This window comes from Mobula hypostoma, chromosome 7 (genome assembly GCF_963921235.1).
Source record: "Mobula hypostoma chromosome 7, sMobHyp1.1, whole genome shotgun sequence".
In the NCBI taxonomy this organism is placed as follows: Eukaryota; Metazoa; Chordata; class Chondrichthyes; order Myliobatiformes; family Myliobatidae; genus Mobula; species Mobula hypostoma.
In genome coordinates this window covers 124752603-124778685 of record NC_086103.1, presented here as the reverse complement: position 1 = coordinate 124778685, position 26083 = coordinate 124752603, and the positions used below count along the sequence as shown (strand labels likewise).

Genomic DNA, 26083 nt, shown 5'->3' with positions numbered 1-26083 from the left:
AAAGCGATTAATTTACATATTTACGTACATAAGTATAATGTTCATTAACTGTAATTTAATGATGAGTTTATGGATACAATAACAATGGCATTGATCATTGGATTGGATTAAGATTTATTTCACTTCAAATTTAGACACCCACGCATGAAGTTTCTATTCCTTTTTAAGTCAGTGTAATGCAAAATATTTTATCACATGACTGAAAAACTATATGCATCACATGCTATGGTTATGAAATTCACGTGAGCAGCAGGGAAATTACATCATCTAAAGAATGATAGAAGAAAGTTTACATTTTTTTTCTAGAACGTTGAAGGTTTTACTTTGATTGCTTGTTAAGGCAAGCACTCAATGTCAACATAAATTTCCAACAATTTACATGACACGTGAGTAATCCTTTTAGATTTACCTAACAAATTATTGTTTTAATTTTGTGGTTACCTATACGACCACAAGGAATACCACGAAAAAAGTCACAGAAAACATTATTCTATTCAGTTCAGATCTGCAGAGATTTAAAAGTTCGATGCTTCTGCCCAATATTCTTTCGAGTTGGTTCTGGGCTTCTCACTGGGGCTAACTTTCGATAGGTTTATTTGGAGCTGCAGAGGGCATACATTCTCCGCGGTTGCGAAAGGAGTGAGTCGTCAAATCCTGACGAAGGGTCTCGGCCTGAAACGTCGACTGCACCTCTTCCTATAGATGCTGCTTGGCCTGCTGCGTTCACCAGCAACTTTGATGTATGTTGCTTGAATTTCCAGCATCTGCAGAATTCCTGTTGTTAGTCGTCAAATCTGTTGTCCGTTACTTGAACAATCAATCACAAGACTCACACCGTCATGGAAAGACCAACATGCTTCAAATTCGTTAATAGATTTACAGTCAAACGAGACCATCTAGATTGTTAACATGGTGCCAGGTAACAAATGAGATCCCTCCCAACAGCTTTTTTGGTTACTGTAGAGCAGAATGCAGGAAGTTAGAAACTGGGAGAAACACAATGAAGTACAAATCATTATGTTTCCTCTTGACTAGTCTGAGTGGATGTTCTGTTAATTTTTGGCAATAAAATATCAGGTATATTTTAAATATAATATTTATTTAGCTGATTATTTAAGTAACTTTTTAAAACAATGCAGTATGGGTTGGGAAGCGGCATCGTCCGGCAGGCGCCGAGCCAGGAGCTGCAGCTTGCCGCCCCCAGTCCGGTGCAGATCACGGGGGAAGATTGTCCTTCTCTGTCTATATGAACCCTGTATTAAATTCATTTCTCGCCTCAGGAACACGCCAAGGCGCTCACATACCTTCTGCACGAAGTACCGAGTCTTGTAATTGAACCGGCTCGGCTGCTCCGAGAGACGGTTCCGAGGCAAAGGCAGGGACACTCGAGCGGAGGTGGCGGGAGCCAGGGCCAGGCACAGGGCTGCCATCAGCATCGGGCCTACTGCCATCCTGCCTAAGAGAGAGGGAAGTAGTTGAATGAACGGAGGGGGAAGAGGGTAAGAGAGAGCAAGGCTGGGGAGAGGAGGAGGAGGAGGAGGAGCAGGGGTGTCTGGTGAAGAAGGCGGGGCTAGGTTGGGGGAAGGGCAGTGAAGTACTGTAGTAGCGGGAGGTCCATCGTTTAGCACCCACATCAGCTAGGACATAACTACCGTCGAGGAGGAGGTATGGGAGCCTGTGGGCGCACATTAAAATGTTTTAGGAACAACTTCTTCACCTCCGCCATTAGATTTCTGAGCGGACTGAAAACACTATCCTGTGTACGTAGCGACAAGATAGTATAGCGTTTAAAGCTACGATTTACAGTGGGAGACATCACCTACGGGGTTCGGTTCCCGCCGCTGTCTAGAAGGAGTTCGTACGTTCTCCGGTTTCCTCCCGAAGAGAATGGTAAGGGTTAGTGAGTTATCGGCATGTTATGTTGGCGACGGAAGCGTGGGGATACTTGCGGGCTACCCCAGCATAATCCTCGGATTGTGTTGGTGTTGATGCAAAGGGCGCATTTTACTATATGTTTTGATGTACATTTGACAAATAAAGCTATTTTGCCATCTGTTTGCACTGTTATGTTCATATTTCTTAGTGTAATCTCTAGTATTTTATCAGAATTAGATTTAATATCACTGGCATATGTCATGAAATTTGTTCAATTTATGGCAGCGATACGATGAAATATGATAAATATAGAGGGGAAAACTGAGTTACATGAAGTATGTCTATTAAATATTACGTTAAAATAAGTAGTGCAAAAATAACAAATTAAAATAAAGTCCTGCCGAAGGGTTTCAGCCCGAAACATCGACTGTGTTTTTCCATAAACGCTGCCTGACCTGCTGAGTTCCTCCAGTATTTTGTGTGTGTTGCTCGAAATTCCAGCATCTGCAGATTTTCTCTTGTTTAAAATAAAATGTAGTGGGGTAGTGTTCATGGGTTCAATGACCATTTAGAAATTGGATGGAAGAGGGGAAGAAGTTGTTCCTGAATCCCTGAGTGTGTGCCTTCAGATTTCTGTACCTCTTTCCCAACAGTAACTGTGAAGAGGGCAAGTCCTAGGTGGAGGGGATCCTTAATGATGGATGTCTCGGGGAAAGAAATGAAAGAGGTGAGAAATGGTAGAATGGTGCAAGATTAATAATCAGGTCATTACAAATACCTACTTTAAAAACCATCCAAGACGCTTGTGAACCTGGAAAAGTCCAGGTCATAATACTAGAAATCAAATTGACTTTATTACTATAAACCAAAGATTTAGAAACTCAGTGACTCAATGCAAAATATATCCAGGTGCAGACTGTAATAGTGACCATAACCCAGTAGTATGTCATGTAAAAGTAAAACTTAAAAATCTAAAGAAGCAAAAACCTGAACAATCCCTTGACTACTCACAATTAATTAAAGAAGAAAACTTAAGACAAAAATTTACAATTGAAGTAAGGAATAAATTTCAAAGTCTGGAAATAGAATCTGTTGAACATGATAGCAATCATGTAGAAATGAAGTTTAACTCTCTAAAGGATGCCTTGGTAGAAAGCAAAGTCAGTGATTCCTAAAAAAGAAAAAAAGCACAAAGAATAAATGGATGACAGATGAAATCAAAAATCTAATGGAAGAAAGGAGACAGAAGAAAGCAAATCCTATAGAATACAGGTATAAGTCCTTAGATAAAAAAGTTAAAAGTTTATGTCAAAAAGCCAAAGAATGGTTAAACTAGGAAAGTGAGCAAATAGAAAGAATCCCTATTACTCATCCAAAATGGTTACCTCAACAAATCAAGAATATCACTGATAAAAAGATGCGATTATGAACAGATGGACTGAGTATATTCAGGTATTGTTTGAAGAGGATCGAGGCAAAAAACAAGAAATTAAAAACATTGAAGGTCCAAGTACTTTAAAATCTGAAGTTCGTAATGCAATAAATAAGATGAAGAAAGGAAAGGCAGCAGGTCCTGATGAATTAGTAATAGAACAAATTATCACCCTTGAAGATTATGTAATTGAAAAACTTACTGATTTAATCAATGACATTTATGAGACTGGAATAATACCAAAAGAGAGGGAAAAAAATCAGTATTTATCACTCTTCCTAAGAAACCTGGAGCAATAGAATGTGAGTTACATAGGACCATAAGTTTAATGAGTCATCTCACCAAGATACTTCTAAGAATTTTGATGATGAGCTAAAAGTAAGATACAAGCTGAAATAGGATTTGTGAAAGGTACAAGAAACGCAATATTGATGTTAAGGATACTCTCAGAACGAGCTATTCAAGTGCAAAAGAATGTGTTTTATCAACTACACAAAAGCATTTGATAAAGTGAAGCACAATGAGTATTTGAAAAATTACATTATTTGAAGCACAGTAAGTTATTTGAAATATTACAGGAAACTCTAGATCTAGAAATCTGTACTGGGAACAAACTGCCACTCTAAGAATAGATGGAGGAGTGAGTCAGTATACAAAAAGACAAGGGTGTGTTTTCTCCTCTGATTTATTTAATGTGTACAGTGAAACAATATTACAAAAAATCAGAGACATGTTGTGAATCAAAGTTGGCAGTGAAAACATCAATATTTCAGATATGCGGATGACACTGTTAATTGCAAGTACAGAGGAAGAACTACAATACTTAATTGATACAGTTTTGAAGAAAGGCCCATTTTTGCACTATCTATCAATTGCAAAAAGACAGAATGTATGGTAATATCCAAAAAGATGGAGAATCTTATCTGCAGGCTGAGAATAAATGGGGAAGATATAAAACAAGTACAGAACTTTTGCTACTCAGGAAGCTGGGTGACATCAGATGGCAGGTGCGACATGGACATCAAAAGAAGAATAGGGATGGCAAAAGACACCTTTACGAGAATGAAGAGTATACTGACCAATACTAAACTAGGCATGACAACCCACCTCAGAGTGCTAAAATGTTACATTTATCCAGTTATGTTATATGTATGGCTCAGAATGTTAAGCAATATCTAGTAACATGAGGAAACGAACTGTAGCAGCAAAGATGTGGTTTTTGAGGAGGATGCAAAGAATATCATGGATGAAACGAGTATCTAACGAGGATGTCATGAACAGAGCAAACAAAAAGAGAAATAATGTATGAGATCATGAAAAGGCAACGTAACTTCCTTGGACATGTGATTAGGAAAGAGGAGTTAGAATGCATGGTAATTATGGAAAAGATTGAAGGGAGGAAAGCAAGAGGAAGACAAAGACAAATGATGATGCAGACAGCAGCCAGAGAAATGGAAATGAATACCAATGAATTGATCCACTTGACCCAAAACAGGAGTGTGTGGGCCATGGCAGTCAAAGCTCAAACTGGGCATGGCACCTGATGATGATGATGATGTCTCCTCCCTGAGGCCTGCACCTTGAAGATGCAACACACACAAAATGCTGGAGGAACAAAATGCCAGTCAGAATGCTCTTCACGGTAAGTTTGAAGAAGTTTAAGTGTTTTAGTTGACAAACCAGTTCTCCTCAAACTCCTAATGAACTATAGCCATTGTCTGGAAATCCTGTGGGGCAGATATTCAACATGATTTTGTGTAGTTTTCTACATGTTTCACATTTCTTTATATAATCTCCCCAGTTGTGTGCTCGGACCAGGCCACCACACGGATTGCCTTGCTCGTTGGCAACATTTTTCAATGCCTTGGATTTAACTGACTTTTCCTTGCAAAGAAGCAGGAATGATGAGTCTGGAGGCATTTAGCAGCAAACCATCTGGAATAAGTGTCTCTTTCAAACCAGTAAGGTCTGAATTGCTGAGCTCTTTTTGGAACAGCTGATCCGCTGTGATCACAGTATTGCATAACCTTGGTGCAGATTTGGTCCTTTTTTCAACTCAGCATGAACCTTGTCCAGCTTACTCTTGCATGGCATCCTCAACAGTGGTGTTCTGAAAAATTTGCCAAGGACGTTCAGTGTCATGATAGTATTGCATAAGCCTCATTCTGAATCTTTGCAGATGTAGAGATAAATCATCCAGCTGTTTTGAGTTGAGGCTGACAAGTAGCTCGTGGTCTTTTTCAAGTAGGAATTTAATGCCCATCAAGCTGAAGCGTTCACAGGCCCACATTATAGCCAGGGTCACGTTTTTGATTTGGGCATAATGCTGTTCAGTAGGAGTCAATGCTCTTGATCCATACGCCACCAGTTTCCGTACAGCATTTCCCTAAGGCTAAAGGAAGAAGTTTCTGCTGAGACCTTGGTTGCTTTATTTGGAGCAAAGAACGCCAATGCTGGCAGAGGGATGAGCTCTGCTGTTAGTGATGAGAATGACTTCTCCTGTGATGCGTCACAGGTCCAAACGTTTCTCTGAGAGAGGACGTCTCATAGTGGCTTTGGTTTCTCCACCAAATCTGTAATGAACTTTCCCAGCTGGTTTACCATGCCAAGGAAACAGCAGATCTCTGATACATTTGTAGTTTGTTCCATGTTCTGAACACTTGGCAGTTTTTTTGAATCTAGTTATACTCCCTCTAAGGACAGTTAGTGGCCTGAGAACTTCACCTCCAACTTTGCAAGCTCACGTTTCTTTTTGTTAGGTTGATTCTAGCTTGTTTCAGTTTCCCCAAGGAAGCTTCTACTCTTGTCATGTTCCTCACTTCAGTCCCTCCAAAATTTGATTCATTCTCATCTGAAAGAGTTCAGGGGCTGATGAGATCTGTTGAAGACATAGCGTCCATTTGATGTGGTAAAGGTTGCGAGCTTCTGTGACTCAGGACCTAAACAATCTGCTAGAACGCTGAGTTTACTTTGGAGAAGAACTTGGCTCCACCAACCATGCCCAGTGAGTTCTCAACAGAGGGCACAATAAACTTATCCCATTTCACTGCATTATTCAATTTTGTTAGATCAACACAGACCTTCACTGTGCCATCTGGCTTGGGAACAGCAACAATGCCCATACACCAGTTAGTAGGTCAATGCACTCTAGTTATGATGTCAAGCTCAACTTTGACTTCGCTCAAGTTCAGCTTTGACTTTGTTCATCAATGGGACTGGAATACGTCTCGCTGTGGGTAGAGAGTAGGGCATCACTCCTGGCCTTAGTTGGATAAAGTTCTTCTATTTCAGTACTCCCAAGCCTGTGAACAACTCCAGGTGCTTCTGCCACTGAACATTATTTAGCAAATCCAACCTTGCAGTGAGGTCCAGCATCCTGGTGGTATGTCATCCCAGTAGTGGTGAGAAGAGATTCTGAACTGTTTCTCATTTTTCCTTTCACACTGAGCTTGCTCCATGGGCACTTTTTTTTGGGGGGAGGAGGTTTAGTGTAATACCCATTTTCCTCGTCAGTGTTGTGAACAGATATTCAGAGATGGCTGACATCTGTGGCTGTGACTTCTGCCCTAGTGTTCATTTTGAACGTCACTGCCTCATTTTGCAACTAAACCATAGTACACCAGCCTTTTCTATTTGAATCTAGAGCCCAAAGTAAAGCTCACTCTTCATCTGAATCTTGTTCTTCTTTGACCTCCTGAAGAGCTGTTTTTGAGTGACACTAATGCATTAAATTCAAATGCATTGGTGGCATTTCACTTCTTTTGCTGGACAGAGCTCTTTGATGTGAAATAGAGACTTACTGCATCTGCTATTGTTGGACATTTTTCCTGCTCTTTGTTTATCTTGTCTGCTTTGTTTGAGCTGACCGCTTGTCAACTCTTTCTGTAGTCTTTCTGACTACACATTGTTTCCTCTCATATATCACTTCTACTTTCTTGTGAAATATTCTTTGAATTTGTCCTGCACTGTTTTGTATTCCTTTTCCTAAGCATGTCAGTCCTAATCCACCCAGGATGTCATCACTTTGTCACCCATGCACTATATTAGTGTGTTTACTCGATGCTCTCTGAAACCAGAGTGAGATTGCTAGCAACCCTAAATCTCTCAAAGCATCTGAGTCATCTCTCAGAATGGGAATGGGCATAGGAATAAAAATGGTTAGCCACCGGGAAATTCTGATGGCGGCAGATGGAACAGAGGTGCTTGCCAAAGTGGTCTCCCAATTTATGTTGAGTCTCACCAGTGTAGTGGACCACCAGATACAAAGGACAACCCCAACAAACTCACAGGTGAAGTGTTGCCCCAGCTGGAAGGACCATTAGGGGCCTTGAATGGAAGCAAGGGAGAAGGTAAATGGGCAAGTGTAGATAGAGTGGATGTGGAGATAATGTTTCCATTAATGGGTGACTACACAGCCTCAGAATAGAGGGATGTGCATTTAGAACAGAGGTAAGGAGGAATTTCTTTAGACAGGAGATAGTGAATCTGTAGTACTTCATTGCCACAGATGGCTGTGAAGGCCAAGTCATTGAGTATATTTGAAACAGAAGTTGATAGATTCCTGATTAGTCAGAGCATTCAAAGTTACGGGGAAAAGGCAGGAAAAAGGGGCACAGGAGTACATTCAGCCAGAGACTCATTCCACCGAGATGCAACACAGAGCGTCATAGGAAGTCATTCCTGCCTGTGGCCATCAAACTTTACAACTCCTCCCTTGGAGGGTCAGACACCCTGAGCCAATAGGCTGGTCCTGGACTTATTTCCTGGCATAATTTACATATTACTATTTAACTATTTATGGTTTTTTACTATTTAATTATTTATGGTGCAACTGTAACCAAAACCAGTTTCCCCCAGGATCAATAAAGTATGACTATGACTATACCTACTAACAAGCACCTTAAAACTATGTCCTCTCATGCTAGCCGTTTCAGCCCTGGGAAAAAGCCTCTGACTGTCCACGTGATCAATGCCTCTCATTATCTTGCACACCTCTATCAGGTCACCTCTCATCCTCCGTCGCTCCAAGGAAAAAAGCCAGAGTTTACTCGACCTATTCTCATAAGGCATGCTCCCCAATCCAGGCAACATCCTTGTAAATCTCCTTTGCACCCTTTCTATGGTTTCCACATCCTTCCTGTAGTGAGGCGACCAGAATTGAGCACAGTACACCAAGTCGGGTCTGACCAGGGTCCTATACAGCTGCAACATTACCTCTCAGCTCCTAAACTCAATCCCACGGTTGATGAAGGCCAATGCACCGTATGCCTTCTTAACCACAGAGTCAACCGGCAAAGCAACTTTGAGTATCCTATGGACTTGGACCCGAAGATCCCTCTGATCCTCCACGCTGCCAAGATTCTACCATTAATACTATATGCTGCTATCATATTTGACCTACCAAAATGAACCACCTCACACTTAACAACACACACAAAAATTGCTGGTGAACACAGCAGGTCAGGCAGCATCTATAGGAAGAAGTACAGTCGACGTTTCGGGCCGAGACCCTTCTTCAGGACTAACCTAAAGAAAAGGTAGTAAGGCATTTGAAAGTGGCAGGGGGAGATCCAAAATGATCACACTTCACCTCACACTTATCCGGGTTGACCCCCATCTGCCACTTCTCAGCCCAGTTTTGCATCCTATCAATATCCCGCTGTAACCTCTGACAGCTCTCCACACTATCCACAACACCCCCAACCTTTGTGTCATCAGTAAATTTACTAACCCATCCCTCCACTTCCTCATCCAGGTCATTTATAAAAATCACGAAGAGTAGGGGTCCCAGAACATATCCCTGAGGCACACCACTGGTCACCGAAGATCCCTGAGGCACGCCACTGGTCACCGATTTGCCCACTGGTCGACCTTATTAATTGCTAATTGCATCCTACATACAGTTAATTTGAAAAATTTCCCTCTGATCTATACAACTCCATCATCTGCAGAGTGATTTACCCACCCCACTGCCTATCTCAGAAAAAATATCATTAATCATAATATTAAACAATAAAGGGCTGCAAATACTGCTTTGTGGAGTCCCATTCTCTATCTAATAAAAGCCCGAATATACCTTTCCTACCCTACCTACATCGTCCGTCCAAATAGGAAACTACCCAGCTGTCTGAAGAGCCCCGGAACAGAAATAATCCGGACTGTTAGGGACGCGCCTGAACCTTCAGGGCCCAAAAGGCAGCGGACAATCGTGCAAACTCATGAGGTCACCACTTCCGGCGGGAATTTCAAAAGGAAAGAGTGACCCATAAGGAGCGCGAATTCTCGTTAAGACCGGCATCGAAAAGTAAAATATCTGCAGGTGATGAGCATCTGAAGTAGTAATAGGAAGTGCTGCAAAATCTCAAAAAGTTAGGTATCTTCTGTGGAAAAGCAGCGTTTTGGATTAATGGTCCTTTGTCAGAACTGAAAAAGTGAAGAAAACAAGAGTATTTTAGCTTCCAGAAAAGATAGGATTGGAAGGAATGTCTGTAATAGTTTGAAGACAAAATTGTCAAGGTAACTATCGCTTTAACTGTTTATAAATGTGAGACAGATGTTAAAAAGTAAGAAGGCAAATTGAAGCTGAAATATATAACAGAAAAGGCTACTGAGTGTGTTGAAACAAGTCCAGACGGAAAATGAAGCTGGTGCACGGTATCATTGAAACAGTGCCATAGCCCAAAATACAGTGGTCATGATGCCTGGGATTGAGATTTAAAAATGACTCTGTTTTCTTCTTCACTTCCCACCATACAGGCAAAGAAAACCAATTTCCCCCGGGATTAATAAAGTATGACTATGTAAATGAAATGGCAATTTATTTGCATTTCCAATTTAGTGTTTTCTCTTCAATGTTTACAATGTGGCAATCTCTGCATTGAAGAGATCAAATGCAGTGTGGATGAGTGTAGTACATCTCCGTTTTGTACACTGGTGCCTTCAGTCACCTGTTGTTTTAATTTTCGACCACACTCATTCTGATCTCAGTCTTTGGCCTGTTATGCTTGTCCAACCTCTTCCGCTGTTCAAATATAAATTCAGTCCTCAGGACTCCAATAATTTGGGGTAAATGGTCTTTTTTTTTCCCTCTTTTTGCTTGATGCTTTACTTTTTAATTATGGTTTGCCTTTCTTTCCCCCCACCCCCACCCCAACTACTGATATTAAAAATAACTTAAAGCTAGTCTGGACTCTATCACAGATATTTCCTTTGTTTTCTCCACCTGTCCCTTTCTCTCAATCTTCAAAACATGCTTGTTCTTTTCCGCACTTTCAGTTCTGATGAATTCCCTGAGACAATTATTCTGCTTTTCTTTTCATGGACCTGTTGAGTGCTTCTGACATTTTTTTTGGTATTGTTGAATTTCTGCAATCAGTGTAACATTCTGAATCAGCATAAAACTCTCAGAATTTTAGATGTAGGTGATTTGTACAAAAAAAACGCATTCAACTACTTGTGGATTTTGTTTAGCTGAATCAAATCTACATTACATTTTACCTTGAAATGACTTGATAATTTTTGGGCTAACATTCATTCATAACTGCTGTAATAATAGAGAAATTTCACAACGTTCATTGTATTTCAACGCTGTGCAGATATGAGACAGTAACTTTTAGATTTCCATCTTAAACTTTTCATCTGCTCTCACCTGGGATTATTGTTTCATTTGTACATAAATATACAGCAGCAAGTTGTTATTTTTATATATTTGCTTAGTTCTACTGCAAACTTGAGTTAGCAGTGTTGCTTCAATGCATACTGTAGGATTTTTGCTTTACTGTTTTTCTGTTGAGATCTTTTGTCTAAAAAGTAGACATAACAGAAGCCATGGGACTAAGGAACAGTATTTCAAGTACACAAAATCATTAATATATCACATTCTCTTTATGGATCATTGTAGTGAACCATCTGTTGGTTTATTTACTTATAAACAAGTATAACCATATTTATTTAGGATGTGAAAGATCATTGTAAAAGATGAGAGTTGTGCTTCTCTGCTTTTGCAATATATGTATTTAGTATGAATTGCTTTAGAAAATAATTTACTGATTTTTGAGAAAGCAGTTTGATTTTAAACAGATAAGATTGGAAACATTTCATGGTGTTGTCCCTGCTCCAGTTTCCATCTGCCAGTACATTGAACATTGGAGATTTATAATCAACATTCATATCCAGGTTGTCATCAGAAAATGTGCACAGCTATTAATGTGTTGTGAAAAACCATAAGAAATGTTATCCATGCAACACACACAAAATGCCGGAGGAACTCGGCAGGCCAGGCAGCATCTATGGGGGGGGGGGGGGGAGTACAGTCAACATTTCAGGCTGAGACCCTTCTCACTTAACTCCCGTCGAAGGGAAGATTTAAACTTCTTCAGGGTAGGCATCTTTGAAAGAGACTTCGCAGTGTAGCAATCAAATGACAAACGAGAAAATCTGCAGATGCTGGAAATCTGAGCAACACACACACAATGCTGGAGGAACGCCTGCTGAGTTCCTCCAGCACTGTGTGTGTGTTGTTTGGATTTCTAGCATCTGCAGATTTTCTCTTGTTTGATAAATGTTATCCATTCCGTTCAAGTTTAAGTATTTAACTAATTAATACACAAATTATTAATTATGATCTTTTGTTACATTCTTGTCTTAAGGAAACACATGAATGGGAAGAGATCTTTTGTTGCTGCATCAATATTGTGTCTTCATGACAACTGTTTTCTGTACCCAGCTTGTCAGAAATGTGGATCTCGGTTACTTATTAATCATGGCAAGTACGTACCAAAGATTGAAATAATGCAACAAAGTTAAAGAATTTGCTAATCTTGCTATTTTGTTTACTGCTACTTTTCCTCAGCCTCCATGTGTTTTAAAAAATATTTAAACACTTTTCCACTTTTTAAAAATCTTCATTTTCTTATTTTTAAGGTCTCTGCCATCATTTTAGAAATTTTGAGGATTCACAATACTTTTAGGCCTTTAGTAATGCTTGGCTTTATTATTTCTCACTTTTTCCTCATGACGGTTTACTGTGTGACAAATGAGGCCTTGTCTTTCATAAAAATAGAGCACAATGTTAGACCCTTGGATTGAATAATCAGTCTTTGCATGTGTGTGCCATGTTGGACAACGTACTATGACCTAGAGGCATAATCAATATTGCATAGCTAACCTAGTATATACAGAAACTGGAACATAAATCATTGCCAGTAGGATGGAGCCTCCCATCAATTATACAGCACATTTCCTAGGCTGACACATCAAGGTGTTGACTGAATGCTATTACCATAGATGGCATCTTTCAGATGAGATATTACATTAAGATAAATACTTGTTTGGTTGGATTGCTAAAATATTAAAACAAAAGTGTCTTTTTCTGACTGTCACAAATATTTATTATATTAAAGATACTGTATGTTGCAACCTGCCATTGTTGAATCAGTGGTTAAAGATAGGGAAAATGAGCTGATTTTTTCATCCTGTAGCTGCTAAGCATTTGCAGGTGCTTCTGTTTATATTTCAGGTTTGCATCATCCACTGTATTGTGAATACATGAGGTTCATAGCCAAGCCTTTACTTAAATTGTGCATTTGGCAGCATCAGGCCTCTATTGCAGCAGATCACATTGTTTGACGAAGTGCTGGAATCCTCTCAATCAATCTGGGATGCATAATCTCCCTCTCAGATGCTCAGGGTGGTTTCTGCTTGTTTATCTAATGCAAAATCTTGGACTCATTTGTTTCTATAGCAGGCACTACTGCCCATTATGTCACTGGATTGGATTTGGTTGATGGGTAATGAGTGAAGCAGCAAAGGTTTACGAATTGTAGAAGATGGCAGCTGGCCAAGAGAGTGTTGGAATAGTCGGTAGGAGATTTCAGACTGACGGTTTTATGGGGGTAAAGTGGGGGATATAGGGTCAGAGATATGCTCACTGTTAAACAGGAAGTTTGCAGTTGGCCTGGCAATTCATCTGAAGTATGGTTTCTAAGAATTTGCTATGTTGAACCACAAGTGATTTGAATATCTTTGCATATTATGTACTGTAGGATGTTCTGAAAATAAAGGTCAGAATGTAAATATCAGTATAATCATACTGCTGTAATCTTTGTTTGATTTTTGATTTGAATATACCACCTAAGATACAATGCATTAGGAAATATTTTAGTAGCTTTGATTTTATTTGCATTATATTCTGTAACACCATTTTTGTGGTCACAATGTTTGATTTTCATTTATGAAGTGATCTTCTGTAGTGTTGTAAAATAACAGACAAAGATCTTAGTACAATTTCATGTTATTTATGAAAATAAGTATTTCCTTGTAAGACATTTTTCAGAAACTGTAAAGGCAGATTTTTGTATCCAAACAGTTTCCTAGTTAGATATTATTTGGTAATGTTGGTGGGGTTGGAAGTAGAGGGGAAGCAAAGACCACTGGATGATTTCTACATTGGCCCTTGAAGGCAATTGTAGCACAGTCATCTTGCTGTCAAGCAATGACTATCATTCTTCACTTGCTGGAAAACAATCTGGCCAATCCACTCTGACATTAAAGGCTAGTATATGTTTTCACCAGAAATGAGATAAAACCTGCTCTCACCAAAGATTTGTATAACCTCTGAGACTTTTCTTCAAAACCCTCAGTAAAGGTCAGCATTTAATTTGCAGCCTAATCGACATATCTGAATATTTCTGTGAAGGCACTCAAACATGTCATTATTCTACATCACAATAAGTTTTACAGAAAACAATCTCGTTAATTTCATCAATTCTAATTAGAATTTCCAAAATCAAAAAAACAGGCTGGAATGTTATTTAATTCCAGTGCTGAAGCTCTCAAGTAAATCATAAATAGCTTAACTAGACTTTCTCTATACAACATTGACAACGAACACAAAGACTGAATTAAGCATAATACACCTACCAGGTTAAATATTGATTTCAGCAAACTCAGAAAGCTAGCAACATTGATTAACTACGTAATATTCAAATCTCCAGCATCCACAGTATTTTCCTTTTGTTATTTCAGATCACGATTCTGCTTCTCTCAATAACACCTATAGTAATCATTTGTTTTCTTTATTTGGCTTATCAACATTCTCTTTTATTTTGTGTTATTATTCTTGCCTTTTTTCTTTGCATCATTTAATCTGTTGTCTACAACCTGCACTAGTTTGAAAGGTGTTGGAATGAAATGTTAACCAGATTTCTTTCCTACAGGTGTTACCTGGCCTGCTGAGTGTTTACAGCATTTTGTCCTGTCTCCCCATATACATTGCCCTCCCACCCACCCCCAAGCTTTCAGCATTTACAGTACTTTGCTCTTAACCAAGTGTGTGATATACCACATTTGGCTTTGAGTAAAAATCCCATTTTATTATCTTTGGCATTTGTGAATGTATCCCTGTGTACCCAGTTCTCCATAGCTCACAACATAAGAAGTGGTTTTCAGGTTGAAATATGTTTTGTGAAACAACAGCATAATTCAGTCTGTTTTTTCCCCTGTAGGTTCCAGTGCCCAAAACAAAATTGTTTGTCAATAGTGCGGAATGTAAATTACAGATACAGACTTTCTGTAAAAGTTGCGGGAAAATGTGACATATTTAATATTACCGTCTTTGGAAGCTGTCTTGAACCCTATTTTGGAGCAGCAGCAGGATTTCTACACAGGTAAAACTTTACATCCGTGGAATACCATTTATGACCTTAAGTCTACCACATCTTATCCAAACTAAGTTGATTTATTGTTTTGAAAATTGCAGTGTAATCACCAGATTATTTAGTAATTGACCCAAAATAAAACGTAAAATATTTTAAATTCTGAACTAAGAGATTATTTTTCTTTGGGGTTCAGCTGAAATTTTCTATGGTTTAAAAACTAGAGTGGCAAAAATAAAGCTTTATCTTTAATAAGAAGATATTTCTTATTAAGCATATGCATTAAATCAGGAGTCGCATTAAATCCAGTGAATCTTTTGCCATATAAGTTAAGTGAAAGTCCTAATTAACCACTTGCCCGCAAGGGCATTAATATTTGGCAAACAGAGCAAACTAATTAGCTAAAGGTTCCTTATTGAACGTCATATGCACATATAATTTTATTACTGTTAAACTGGGCCTGTTTGATGTTGCCTACCTCAGCCTGCATTTGTGATTCTTGGGTCACCAGTGATTTAGGTTTGTATGATGATCTGTCATGTGTCACTGCCAAACCTTGCTTTGGACATGTATGTTGTAAATAATTAGCTGGTACTAAAATATTATAATAACAGGTTACATCTACATGATTGCATTCTTTGTTCTAAGGCAGACAGCTTCCAATATGTTTGTCCTGACCAACAATATAAGACTTGGTTATCAAGAACATTACCATGATCCTAGAATCATTTTTTTGAAAAGTACAAATTAATATTGATCAAACACAAGATAATACACAAGTCTCAGTAACTCCAAACTATATTTCAAAAATGTATTAGATAAAAGGAACATAATTATTGGTAAAATAATAAACTATTTTCAAGTAACTCTTATTACTGTTCCATAATAAATTGAGCAATAGTGCTTTGCTTAACAAAGTTTTAAGTTATCATTGTGCCCAGTGCTTTGTATGTCAAAGTGCCACAACCTGTTGTACATTTGAAACAGGGCAAAACATTTGTGAATGCGGTGAATTTGCAATTGGGACACATTGGGACCAGTATATTTTGGCCTAATTAAGCAGCTGCCCCAATTAGCTGAAGTTTCATGAAAATAGTTATGTATTTAGTTGAAATGCAGAACCTATTCGAACACTACCAATACCACTGGTGGCTGACGGTTGTATCCAACGATGACAGGAAACGCCGGGGGTAAGTTTTTAAAATGAAAAAGCCATTGCACTGGGGCAGTTCCATTCTCTCTATCTCAGAAGTCTGGGTCGGGCGATATGAGTAGACATCACAACTGGGGTCTTCCCTGGTTGCAGTGGATGACCATGACTACTTCTGTGCTTCGTCATGTTCTTCGCTCTCCACTTAGCCTTTCTGGCCATTGGATCTCACTGTAGATCTCATCTGCCCAGTCCATCAAAACTGACTTCACATGCTAGGACAGACATATCTCTATCTCAGTGGGGTATGAGACCTGCCAGCTACCCTCATCTTGTCCTCCATGAAAGCAATGCACTACAGTGCGGCCGCTGCTGCATGCAAACAGTTACCTGAAGCCACATGTGAGGGCTGAATGTTCGGAGGTTACCGAAGGTAACATTCAAGATGTTTGTCAATATTTTCAAATTCTTCTTAGTTTGAATTTGATGGAAGTAATGAAATTGTTTCATTTTCACTCTTGGCATTTCTAGCATCTCCAAGTCTAAATGCTTAAATTGCAGTGAGCAAAACAATTCTAAATTGACTTAACTGGTTTATTTCTCACCAACTATCAGTGACAAAAATCACTGCTTTTTGAATACAAACTCTCACAACCGCCACTATTAAAAACTGTTCACTCTAAGCATGGTGTAGTGTCTAACGGCCACACAAGCACACGTGAATGACGTTAGTTAGAAACTGGCAACAGTTTCCTATCGCAATGAAGCAGCACAGTGTTCCAAATAAATTAAGGGAATTCCAGCTTTTTTTCTGGATTAATTTATGTTCTTTAAGAGTTGTCCCAAATAATCAGCTGTCCCAATTAACCAATGGCCAAATTAATTGGAATCCACTGTATTTCAAAAGTTTTCACCTGATCACTGATAATATCCAGCTCTACATCTCTACCACTCCACTATCCTATCAGGCACTTTGTTCAACACTATTTTCCATTGTTATAAGGAAAAGAAAAGCCACGATCATAGCTGCTGCCACAAAATGTCCCTTTGTCATAATTAATTTTCCTTCTACAACTACTGCCTCCTGCTATGCCACCTTCTTTACACTCTCAAAGTCCAGTTCACTCTTGCATCATGATTCTTCTGTTTCATTCATCTTAACAACATTCCCCAGCTAATCTGTCACTGAAACCCTCATCTCCAACTTCAGTTCTCCTAACTAACCTATCAGTATCTTATTGAAAACTTTGCCTCCCTCTTGCTATCCCACTTGCTCTTTACCAATGTCTTTTGACCTTTGATTCCTGATTTTTCGAAGACTCAAACTGCAAAGGCTTTGCATTTTACTTGGTCCAGCATCAAAGTTGCATATCTTAAGCTCTTTCTCCAACTTTGACCTTCAGAAATACACTTGATCCCAGTTTGGGGAGTATGCTTTCAAACCAGGCTACCTGTTTTGGATTCCTTCCCAAAATCTTGTCTTTTATAGATGCAAAAGGCTTATTTTCCATTCATTCCATCCCGCCTAAATCTGTTAATTCAGCCAACCTTTCTTTTTTTACTATCTCCAAACTATGCCTCAGCACTTTATATAATACCTTTAATTGAATTTCTTTTCAAATGTGTAAGTAGCTACATGTATCCCTTTCCCTCTAAAACAGTTGTGTATTTGAATATCAAAAGGTAAGCAATAATTTGTTTTAATAAAAAGTTTGCACTGACAAAATGCCCATCCTGTTTGCAAGAACAGTAGATTTTTTTTTCCCCATAATGATCCTCAAATACTTACCATACCCCCTGGAATGAGGTAGTTATTAAATATATTGCCATGCATCAAGCACTGAGTACTCTAGCTATTAACATGTGTTCAGTTGTTTAGAGGAAGAGAAGGCCCATTTAATTGTTTCACTTTAAATAAGACCACTCCTGATCTGTGATCAAACACTATCATTAATTAATGCCTTTGGTTAATAAAAGGTAACACTTAATTGGCTTCAATGTTAGTTTCTGGAGAAGTTTCAAATTTCCTTCATCCTTTCTGAGCAGAAGTGTTTCACAGTTTAAATTCAGAAAGTATGTTTAGACACACCTACTTCCAGGTTCTGAAACCACTGGAAATAGTCATCTATTAATTCTCCTTTACCTTAACTTCAATTACCTTTTAATGTTACAATATTCAGGGAATAAAAATCTAGATTCTGTAAACTCTCATCATAACCCTTGGAGTCTAAGTGTCATTCTGGTTTATCAGAGTGACTCTCTTTTGAAGACCTTAATTTCCTTCCTTGGTTACGGAACGTGGAACCAGTTATCATATAAGTTTCTAAAACTGGATAGACCACACTTGGAGTATTTTGTTCAGTTCTGGTTGCCTCATTGGAAAGATGTGGAAGCTTTTTAGAGAGGATGCAGAGGAAATTTGCCAGAATGCTCTCTGGATTAGAGACCGTGTCTTATGGGGAAAGATTGATCAACCTAGGGCTTTTCTTTGCAGCAAAGGAGGATGAGAGGTGACTTGATAGATGTATATAAGATGATGAGAGGCAGAGATAGATTTACTTATCACATTCATGGAAATATACATTGAAATACATTGTTTGCATTAACAACCAACACACCCAAGGATATGCTCGGGGCAGCCCGCAAGTGTCGCCGCACATTCTGGTGCTAGCATAGCATGTCCAGAAAGCCTGGCAGATCAACACAGAACACAACACCCTTTCCACCCTCCCACACATGGATAGTAATCAACTCCAGGACTGTCCTCCATTCTCCAGGCTTTGGCCTTTGAGCTTTGATTTCTGGACTGCCAATGGACCTTCGGTCTTCGATATCAATCTCTGTACTAGCCAGTGCTGTTCAGCCGGTGTTGTTTCCCAAGGACAGAAATGGGTAATATGAGCTGGCTAATGTAAGAAGGGCCATTAAAATGATCTTGATGCATGTTAAAAGTTCAGCACAATATCATGGGCTGAAGGGATGTATTGTGCTGTGCTGTTCTATATCCTAGGTCTGGTCTAAATTTCACATTGTTGTGCTGCAAATCTCCAGTCACATTCACTGATTTTATATTGGCCTTTTGATTGTTTTCAGAATACATTTATGGTATTTTATGGACTTTATATTAATAGACTCCTTGTTTTTTTTTCCCCTCTGAAAATAAAATCTAATCAACATGTTCAATTCCTCATTAGAACAAAAGATGCACTTAATTTACAGTAAATGATGTAAAGTCTTTTCAGTTTTAATTATATTAGTGGAATGATGGTGTAGCGGTTTATGCATCATGTTACAGTGGGTTTCCTATGGGAGTTCTGGTTTCCTCCCACGTTCCAAAGACATTAGATTAGAATTAGTGAGTTGTAGGTATGCTGTGTTGGCCCCAAAAACATGAAGGCACTTGTATGTTGCTCATCATAATCCTTGTGGATTTGATGCAAATAACATATTTTACTGTATATTTTCATTTATATACAAACGTTTGTATAACAAATCTAATCTTTTTTCTAAACCATGTCACCTGAACTCCTAAGTTTTTTAACTTCATGATTGTCAATTAGCCCAAAATTTGTGTTAACTATTATAAAGGAGATCAAACATCTATGTCAGAAGTACATACTATACCTGCGCAGTTGTAATAGCAAAATCTGAAATTTTCCTTCCTGGCTTTGCAACCTTGTTAACCACACTTCTAGAAATTAATGAACTGTTGAGAATTTCAGATATTTCTAAACTATTCTATTATAAAAACTCTGAAAGTGTTGAAGAAGCAATGCCTAAGGTATGATTGGGCTTTTATTAGTGTACCTAACCAAAGTTGTTGTACAACCACTCTGGCCCTAATAAAAATATTATTAGTCTTCTAAATATCTTAATTTAAGAGAATTGCAATTTTTAAAAAAAGACTTGTTTCTACCTTAATCTGATGCAGATTCCAGTCTTTATTTAAAAGACTGGTTTCTGGAAAAATTAAGTTTCCTTTCTTTAAAATTGCATGTTTGGAAGAATCTTCAACAGAATTAATGACATCACTGTTGCTGGATGCCAGGGAATTTTGTGTGCTGAGGCCTGACAGTGAAAAGGGGCAGCACCCAACCACAGATCTCTGAATTTCTTGTATCACAGTGGTGAACAAGATTTATCAGTGACATATGATGTGAAATTTGTTTTGCAGCAGCAGTACAGTTGGAGACAAAAACTATAAATTACAAAAGCTAATCGTGTTTATAGACCATTCAGTAATCTGATGTTGGAAGTAAGATGCTGTTCCTAATTCATTGAGGGTGGGTCTTCAGGCTCTGGTAGGAATAAGAGTGTCCCAAGTGGTGAGGGTCCTTAATGATGGGTGGTACCTTAAGGCACTTTTTCTTGAAGAGGCCCTTCATGGCAGGGAGGGTTATATCTGTGATATAGACTCAGTCAGCTCTAACCCTTTGCAGTCTTTTGCAATCCTGTGCAATGGATGCTTCATATCAGGCTGTGATGCAACACGATCACGTCATCACAAAGTTCAAATCAACTTGTTAATATAACTTAATGACCTGACTGCACATAAATGGTATTTCATTCCAGTAAATCTCTAATCCTTCATCCTTGATGTTGGCATTTAGCTCTGGTATCAGGCTACTTGCTTGCAACTTATGTAGTATATTCAATTCCAATTAGATACTGTGAAGCTTTCAAGAAGGAACTTCAAGAACCAGAGGAAAAGAGAGTTCAGGATCTGTTGGTTCAAGCTGTGGAACACTGCTTTGTTGGGAGAAGTTTTATATTTGGAGTGAAGGTAATTGTTGGTTAAGTATATGCCAGTATGGCTGGACTTTCCCCCTCACCCCCACAGGAAGACTTATTGGGTGCATTTTGGCAAAAATGAAAAGCACATTATTTCATTCAGTGATCTGATAATAGTTCTGATCAACCCAAAAGATGTGCACTTGACTCTGTTTACAACTTACGTAAATTTGAAATTCATGAGCCAGTTTTAGATTATGGTTAGTTTTGTAAATGAACATATAATCACCATATTTGGACACAATAAAGTGATTTAACAAACACATGATTGAATACTTTACAGCACAATATACAGTACAATTTTGTTAGGGGTGGTTTCAGGAGTAGATCAATTTTCTGTAATGAATAGACAATAAGTTTTCCTCCAATGAATTTTACCTAAAAATAACTTTTGATATTGAAGAGCAACTTTTATGAATATTTGAATACTGAACAAAATTGCTCCTAGTTTTTCTTCTGTCTCCTCTTCACTGATAAAACATTTAAACAAGAATTGCTTGGTTTAAAAGAGCTGGAAGGCAGTCTTTAAAATGTTTTTTTTTAAATCAAGGATTCAGCAAGCTGGTAAACAAAGTGCTGATGAAAGATCTTTAATCTGAAACGATAACCCTTTCACTATCTAGCATTTTCTGTTTTTATTTTTGAATCTAGTATGCTGTTTTATATCCGTGTTTGTTATGTTGATCTTTTTGCTATTTATTCATACTTGGAACACGATACATGCAAGATTAGAGGATATCACATGTAAAATGGGGAAAATATTGGTCCTTTGGATGTCTATGTAATTGTAATGCTATATGCATTAAGTCATGAGATTCCCTATCTCATGGGATGTTGTGTATTCAGAAGTAAATACAGCATAAGCCCAAGACAATTGGAGAGAAAAAATAGAGACTAAATATTCTTGTACTCCCTCTTCAATCTAAAGTAACTATTAAACTCATGCAGCAGAACAGTCACCGTTAGTTTTATTATTTAGTTTATCTTGTGTCTTCTGTTCCCTTTAAGGTATGCAGGGTATCATTAGGAGTCAATTTATATAACTGATAAATGACTGAGAATAAACATCATTCTGACAAATATAACTTGTTAGAATGAAAAACCCCTTTTGTTTTTCAGTGATGTGAATCTTCTATAATATGTTCAATGTATATGTCTAAATTTTTGCAGCCAATTGGCCTCACATTGACTTCTTTTAAAATGGAACAGTCAGTTTTACAATTCGGGGTTATAATTTTTAAACAAGGAAGAATAATGAGTGAACTAGCAAATAATATAAGAACAATAGCTTCTACATGTGCAGTAAAACTCAGATAATCTGAAAGTTTGATAACTAGTTCACTCATTAGTACAATAAGTTCTCATTACTATCCTTGTGTTAATCAGTCTTGTGTTACTGGGAATGTAGAAAGGCACTCACAAGTCAAGGATGCAGGAGTTTGGGAGTAATATAGGCATAAATAGGTGATTGGCTAACCGGTAATGGGTCATTATCAATATGACGGTCAGTAACTAGTAGACTATCATAAAGATCAAGGCTGAGGTCTCTGAAGACAATCTGTTAGTGATTTGTATGAAAGAGTTGTCCATCTTTTCCATTGACAGAATGATATGTTATCAAATTCTAAGGAGTTCAAATCAGCAACGTGATAGATAGTGGATAAGAAGTTGGCAGACAGAATATGTGAGAAAATGTGAAGTAATCCACTTTGGAAGGAAGAGTGAAACACCAAATTATTATTAAATGAACTTGAATTGTGGTTCAAAGGGACCAGAGGGCCGTAGCGTATGAAGTATAGAAGGTTAGTACGCACATATAATGAGGAATGTTAATGGAATATTGGCCTTTAGTATATGGAGTACTGTAGAAAGGTAAGGTAGTTTTAATGCAGCTTTGCAGAGCATTAATGAAACTAGCTGCAGAATAATAAACATAACTTTTGTCTCCATACTTCAGATGACAGTCCTGAAATAGTTCATTAGGTTTCTGAGATGTTTGATACTTGAAGAAAGATTTGTCATTGGAATTTATATATTTAAAAAAAGAGGAGTGATCTTATTCTGTGTGGAGCCATGGGGGAATTTATTTTCTCATGCATTATGGGAGCTTGGCGATGGAGTCATTGATGATATTCAGTAGAGAGACTGATGGATATTTGAACTGTTGAAGTGTCAAGGAGAATGGTGCGTGAGTGATATTGAGACGAAGATTGATTAACCGTGATTTTATTAAATGGCAGAGTATATAAAAGTGGTTGGCTGGCCTGATACTGTTGTAACCACACAAAGAATACAAGAATGCTTTAAGGATGGAGCTTGCTCAATGTCATCCCCAGTGTCAGTTTAAAATCTTCAGATGCTGTACATTTGATATTTAATAATTTATCTAACAACCTGATTTTTTTTTTCTTTACAGACACCTAAATCCCAAACTGGTGTACTGTCATTTTCTCCGAGTCTCTTGCAATCTACCACCAGGAAAAATAAATGTAAAAAACACCTGATAGCTTGCCAAATTGCAGTGCCTAACACTACAGTCTATGGCTGCACTGTAATTAATTATTACAAGAAACTCTTGGATTCAATCTGTCCCAAAGATTTGTCTTCCACTTCAGTACTATCTGCTAGTCCATTTATTAGCATTGACCGATCTACTCCCAAGTTCAACAGTTTATCTGGTTCCACACAGCTAACTGGTGCTAGTCAACTGACAAATCCGTGGCAGCAAGATTTTGCACTAACTATCTTCTCTGGTGATTGTGCTACTGTTGAAGACCTTTCGATTGCAGGAACTAGCAGGGTTAGTTTGAAGAGGAGCATCTCCTCCCTTGAACATCAAGAGGGAACAACCTGTAGAAGGAAATGCAAAAAGCAAATCTTCGGAGCTTTTGCTGCTTCGCTTAGTCCAAATAGTAGTGACAGTACTGGATGCAATATAAATAGAATTGGCAGCCTCCCATCTTGTAGAGAATTACATAGGCTAACTGCTAATGAATGTACACATCAATATTATGATACCAGTTCTGAGTTAGTAGTGGACTATCTGGAGACCAGTTTTGATAACCAAATACTTTGCTTACAGAAATTAGAGGACCCGGTGTCCAATTGGAAAGGCAGTGTAATTTTGCCCTCTGACAAGAGTTGTCCACTTGATTGTGGTGATTCTTTATTATGGGATGAACTGCCTTTTTCAGAAAGTTTAGGTGAATTTATAGCAAAAGTTGAGGCAGATTTGGAGAGATGTGATGAAGAAAATGCACCTACCAAGGTGAATGATGTTGTCATCCATTCCTGTTCTTTAAATAAACCAGAAACTGATAAATATTCTGGAATGCCAGGACAGAAGAGGAGATCTGGAAAAAATTTTACCAAGTGCAAATTGCTGAAAGTTAGAAGAACTAAAAATAAGAGCTCCAAGGGTGATTCTCACAATCTGAATGATACTATAGTCCTTGCAGAGGGTTTCAAAAATGATGTCACTGAGATGCTGTTTTCTCCAGGAACACCACTCCTCTGGACAAGGGATGATACTTGTGCTGCACGTATTCCCAATCCAGTGGTAGCTGGAAAGATTTGCACTGTTTTGTTAAGCCCTATAAATGTAGATAACTGCAAAAAATATTGTGATTGGACAATCCAGACAAAGGTGCAGAGCCATCAAGACGACCAGGCAGGTGAATGTGTAACTTTTCCAACTGGTCATGCAGTTAAGGGACAAGATACAAATAATTCTTATGCACTAAGTAATGCTGATGTTCAAACACCATTGACTTCTTCCAAGAGGTTGCTAACAAAGGAGGAAAACTTTTATGGTCAAATTCAAGATCTAGAACACAACTCCAATAAATGTAACCAGGAACCTTTCTCTAGATCTCGGATGTTATCCATCTTTAAAAATGAAAATAGCTTGTTCCAAACTTTGTGCACCAGCACTGAAGAATATGATGTTTCTAGAGAACTCTTCAGTGATGTAGGAGGCTATGAAGAGGAAACACCATTATGTTTCAATAGAAACCCAAGTATTTTATCTCAGATAGCTGTATCTAAACCATGCAGTAAAACTGCCTGCAAGCCTAATGAGCAGCGGTGTAATATTTCCCTGCATTTTTCAGATACAGCCTCTGATACAATAATAAACCAAATCAACAATAGTTCTCCGGAAATTGATTCACAGAAACTAATTAAATGTGACTTTCCAGATTCACAAGACTATATTCCATTTTCTCAGTCTACACCTATTTCAAGAGTAAAGCATTTCAAGTGTTTTGGGGTGGATGAGAAAAAGGCTTTCAAAATGTCACCCTATGTTCAGACCTGCCCAAAGGAAGCTGTTTTTGAACAGAAGCAAGTAGTTTTTTTAAAAAATGATTTTCAGCAGCAGTCACTGCAAATTCCAAAAGTGTCTTTGAATAACCAAATCTCTATTTCATCAAAGTCTTCCTTGTTAGACAACAGACCAGTTAGCAAGTCCTATGTAAATGATGCTGATGAATGGATTCCACCTTCAACGATCAAAACACAACTAATATCTCGTTTTTCTTCATATGTCTCTGATGTATGCAATCCACAAGGCTTTGAATTATTTAAAAATGTGCCACACGCTGGTGCTGCTGCTGCTGCTGCTATGGAAACTACTGACTCAAAAATTACAACAGAGAGCAACAAAGGGAAAGACAGTAGCAAGCAGTTCAGAGGCCTCCTATTTATGAAAAGGACACCTGCAGGAAATTGTACCACACCATCATTACAACGAAAATTCATCAATTCAAAGGTTTCTCAAAAGAGAACAGAAAAATTGGGGCCACTTGTTTCAAAAAAAATTCAGATTGGGCAAGATTTAGAAATGAACAAAAGCATGTCAACTACTTCATTAGGTTGTTATTCACCAGAGCTATTTGCAGCAAGCACAGAATCTTTTGAAGATGAGAAATCATCATTTTAAAAGATTTGGACCATTGCTAAACAGTATAATTTTTAAGGGAAGATTAATTATGGCTCAATTTTTTTCAATAATACTGAATTTGGAGGTACATTTCTGCTGCATCTGATTGCCTGAAACACGAAAGAGCTGCAAAAGAATCTGGAGATGTGTATGCAGCCAGGTGTGACCATTACAGCAGAAATTTGCCTTGTCTTTCCTGTTTTTAATCTGTCCATTAATTGTTATTAAAAGAAATCTAC

At 38.2% G+C, this 26083-nt stretch overlaps 2 protein-coding genes across 6 annotated transcripts in view; one reads left to right on the top strand and one right to left on the bottom strand.

Moving 5' to 3' along the window:
* Positions 1–1545, bottom strand: part of prcp (prolylcarboxypeptidase (angiotensinase C)) — a 41086-nt gene extending 39541 nt beyond the window's left edge. The window contains exon 1 of the mRNA XM_063053963.1: positions 1305–1545. Coding sequence (XP_062910033.1) covers positions 1305–1451 — 147 coding nt within the window. The 5' untranslated portion in view covers positions 1452–1545. The remainder of the gene's footprint in view (positions 1–1304) is intronic.
* ddias (DNA damage-induced apoptosis suppressor) lies at positions 13–26083 on the top strand. 5 transcript variants are annotated; one of them, XM_063053960.1, is made up of 6 exons: positions 13–919; positions 2529–2602; positions 11956–12075; positions 14812–14973; positions 20777–20894; positions 23319–26083. In XM_063053960.1, exons 3-6 carry the CDS (start codon positions 11963–11965, stop codon positions 25842–25844), a joined length of 2919 nt encoding a protein of 972 aa, XP_062910030.1. In that variant the 5' UTR covers positions 13–919; positions 2529–2602; positions 11956–11962; the 3' UTR covers positions 25845–26083. The 5 variants fall into 5 exon arrangements, with proteins under 5 accessions (XP_062910030.1, XP_062910031.1, XP_062910029.1 ...); XM_063053959.1 differs by lacking the exon at positions 13–919 and adding an exon at positions 1617–1890; XM_063053961.1 differs by lacking the exon at positions 2529–2602 and having other exon boundaries at positions 13–386.

Bases quoted from the DNA above. Each gene is read 5' to 3' on its own strand.
- ddias (XM_063053961.1), top strand. From the start codon at position 11,963: ATGAATGGGAAGAGATCTTTTGTTGCTGCATCAATATTGTGTCTTCAT. The intron at 14,974-20,776 runs GTAAAACTTTAC...AATTCCAATTAG, and splicing joins GCAGCAGGATTTCTACACAG to ATACTGTGAAGCTTTCAAGA. The intron at 20,895-23,318 runs GTAATTGTTGGT...TTTTCTTTACAG, and splicing joins GTTTTATATTTGGAGTGAAG to ACACCTAAATCCCAAACTGG.